Source organism: Cervus canadensis, chromosome 11 (genome assembly GCF_019320065.1).
Source record: "Cervus canadensis isolate Bull #8, Minnesota chromosome 11, ASM1932006v1, whole genome shotgun sequence".
NCBI classification, from domain to species: Eukaryota; Metazoa; Chordata; class Mammalia; order Artiodactyla; family Cervidae; genus Cervus; species Cervus canadensis.
In genome coordinates, this window is record NC_057396.1 from 72,855,023 (window position 1) to 72,858,381 (window position 3,359).

General features: G+C 37.6%; 1 protein-coding gene across 1 annotated transcript in view; it reads right to left on the reverse strand.

The window, feature by feature from the left end:
- LOC122449356 (olfactory receptor 5W2-like) overlaps nt 1-2,918 on the reverse strand; it is a 9,341-nt gene extending 6,423 nt beyond the window's left edge. Inside the window, exon 1 of the mRNA XM_043480870.1 lies at nt 2,909-2,918. Within this exon, the coding sequence (XP_043336805.1) occupies nt 2,909-2,918 (10 nt within the window). The remainder of the gene's footprint in view (nt 1-2,908) is intronic.
- Between the last annotated feature and the right edge of the window lie 441 nt (nt 2,919-3,359).

The window sequence follows — 3,359 nt, forward strand, 5'->3', positions numbered from 1 at the left end:
CCCAGAAAATCAAATGGTATAAGGGAAAGTTCACCAGAGTTCATTAATAAAGGTTTCATGGACCTTGGTAAAAGCTGAGCAATGGAAAGTGAGTGAACAGTTGTAGAACACATGACAATGCAAATATGAAATTTGAATGGCATACAAAATATTATCTTAAATTTATCCAGATATAAAACTATCATCACTAATTGTCAGTCTTGTAAAAATTTTCAACATCATTTTACTAACCTTGGAAATTATCAAGTAAGTGTAGTCAGTCACGAGAGAAAGACAAAATACCATAGGTATCAACTTATATGGCATCAATGTAAAAAAATGATACACATAAAGTTAATTACAAAACAAAAACATACCTCACGTCTTTTAGAAAACAAACTTAATGGTTTAACAAAGAGGAAAGGTAGGTGGGGCAAGGAATAACTTGGGGGTTTGGAATTGACCAATACACACTACTACATTTAACATATAGTTTAAAAGGGTTACCGTCAAAGACCTCTGTATAGCAGAGGGAACTCTGCTCAATATTCTGTAATAGCCTAAATGGGAAAAGAATTTGAAAAGGAATAGATATACATATGTGTATAACTGAATCACTTTGTAGTACACCTGAAATTAACAGAACATTGTTAATCAAACATACTCCAATATAAAACAAATATTAAAAAAAAAGAATTATTAAAACTTGGACTTAGGTGTGACAAGGGGAAACATACATTCTTCCTGGTTTTATCTAGAAAGATCAACAGCTTCTTTTCCATCAAATTTTGCCTTAAATCCATCTGTTCTGTGTCTTTGTTATATAGCATATCACAAATCACATTACCTTTTGAGATTTCCATTTCCTAATATGACACCTGAAGTATTTCCTGTCTGTTTAATTTTTTCTTAAATATTTATGATGCAACATCTTTTGAAAGGGGATTGAAAGAAGAACAATAGGAAACAAATGATAATTATGAATTTTCTCAATGCCTCTGTGTTCCTTCCCCAAGTATATGCAAATATATTCAAAACCAACTGTATTCTCTAGCTCTAGCTGTTGCTGTCCTGAAATCCTAACGTATTTTCTGTCTAGAATACTTTTTGTACCATATTTACATGGATAACTACTTTTTAAAAAAAACTCGCTAATGTGACTTTCATTCTGAGAATAACCCTAACTCTCCAATCTCATTTGAGCCATTCTGTATTTTTCCCTTACAGCATCATATTCTTTTCCTTCAGACTTTATAAGTGTAACGTGTTGCTTGTTAAGATCATTTTTATTTTGCTTGCTTTTATTAGTGAGAAATGTTTGTAGCTGATTCTTCACGTTAGGAAGTGACAGAAATTCAGTTGGAGCTGCATTTTTGTTCACGCTATAAGTCTGTAAGCGGTTCTCCTTATTATTATTATTTTTTTTTAAAGAGTGAGTCTCAACATCAGTAGCAGGGAAATTATATGTCAGTTATGGCAGCCACACACTGAAATCACCTGATTGGCAATGCTGATACCTGGGAGGAGGTGCTTAATTTTCATAAGGTATAGTTTCTCAGAAGAACTCTGATGTAATCCCTACTTTTGTTTCTCTGTAGGTGATATTTTTTGCCCCTGGCTTCTTTCCAGATTTTTTCTTTACTATTGATTTTCATAGTTTGAAAATTTTAAGTATAGTTATTATTCATTTTTGGCATTTATCCCACTTCGTGTTCTCTGAGTTCCCTGGATCTGTGGTTTGGTGTCTAATATTAGTGGGGAAATTCCTAGTCATTTTGTTTGAAATACTTCTCTAGATATTACCACTGTGCATATGTTACAACTTTTGTGTTATTCCACAGTCCTTAGCCATTCTGTTTTTGTTTTTGTTTTTGTTTTTCAGTCTTCATTCACTCTTGTTTTCAGTTTCTGAAGTTTCTATTGCGTTCTCAAGTACACTGATCCTTTCCTCAGCCACATCCAGTCTACTAATCATCTCATCAAAATTTTTTTTTTTTTTGTCACAGTGTATTTGATCTCTAGCATTTTAATCGGAGCCAATTTAAATTCCTGGTCTTATCACTCCTATATCCCTGCCGGTTCTGGTTCTGACCTTTGCTCTGTCTTGTCCAGTTGTATTTTTTGCCTTTCTGTATGCCTTGTAATTGTTTCTTGGTAGCCAGACATGGTGTGCTGAGTAAAAGGAGTTGCTGTAAATGGGTCTCTAGTAACTGTGATGTGAGGTGTGAGGGGAAGAGACGTGTTCTATGTCCTATGATTAGGTCTCAGTCTTTTAGTGAACTGAGGTATCTGAATTGTAAACTTCACAATTGTTTCACAGGGTCTCCTCACCCCCCATAAGTTGGCATAAGAAGGTTAGAGTGGGCTGGAGTTGGGTATTTCCCTTCCCCCATGTGGAAGTTCAGAGGAAGATAAAGTTGGCCTCTCTCTTCCCACAGGTCAGTTAAACTCTAATAATACCCTGTCAGGTTAGGCTTTGATTAACTAGTTTCTCCTAGAAGTACCAAGTGCTGTGATATATTTGAAAATAAGTTTTGACCCCTAACAGCTTCCCAGGTGGTGCTAGTAATAAAGAACCTGCCTGTCGATGCAGGAGACACAAGAGATGCATGTTTGATCCTGGATCAGGAACATCCCCTGGGAGAGGGCATGGCTTCTCACTCCATTATTCCTGCCTGGAGAATCCCATGGACAGAGGAACCTGGTGGACTGCAACTCCATAGTGTTGCAAAGAGTCAGACATGACTGAAGCAACTTAGCATGACTATATTATATACTTAAAAGTATATTGGCAAGTGGCCCATTCCTCAACTGGGGATTTTCCCTGTTGTTGTTCAGCCACTCAGTCGTGTCCAACTCTTTGGGACTCCATGGACTGAAGCACGCCAGGCCTCCCTGTCCATCACCAACTCCCAGAGTTTACTCAAACTCATGTCCATCGAGTCAGTGATGCCATCCAGCCAGCTCATCCTCTGTCGTCCCCTTCTCCTCTCACCTTCAACCTTTCCCAGCATCAGGGTCTTTTCCAATCAGTCAGCTCTTCACATCAGGTGGCCAAAGTATTGGAACTTCAGCATCAGTCCTTCCAATGAACCCAGGACTGATCTCCTTTAGGATGGACTAGTTGGATCTCCTTGCAGTCTAAGGGACTCTCAAGAGTCTTCTCTGACACCACAGTTCAAAAGCATCAATTCTTTGGTGCTCAGCCTTTTTGGTCCAGTTCTCACATCTACACATGACTACTGGATGGACTTTCCCTAGTCGGTCTAAATAAACCTAAAGTGAGATATTCCCAAGCGTTGTGTATAGTTAGTGTTATATATTTGATTTTCCCTCATTTATGTCCCATCTCCCAAAACAATCTGTATCTACTTTCAGAA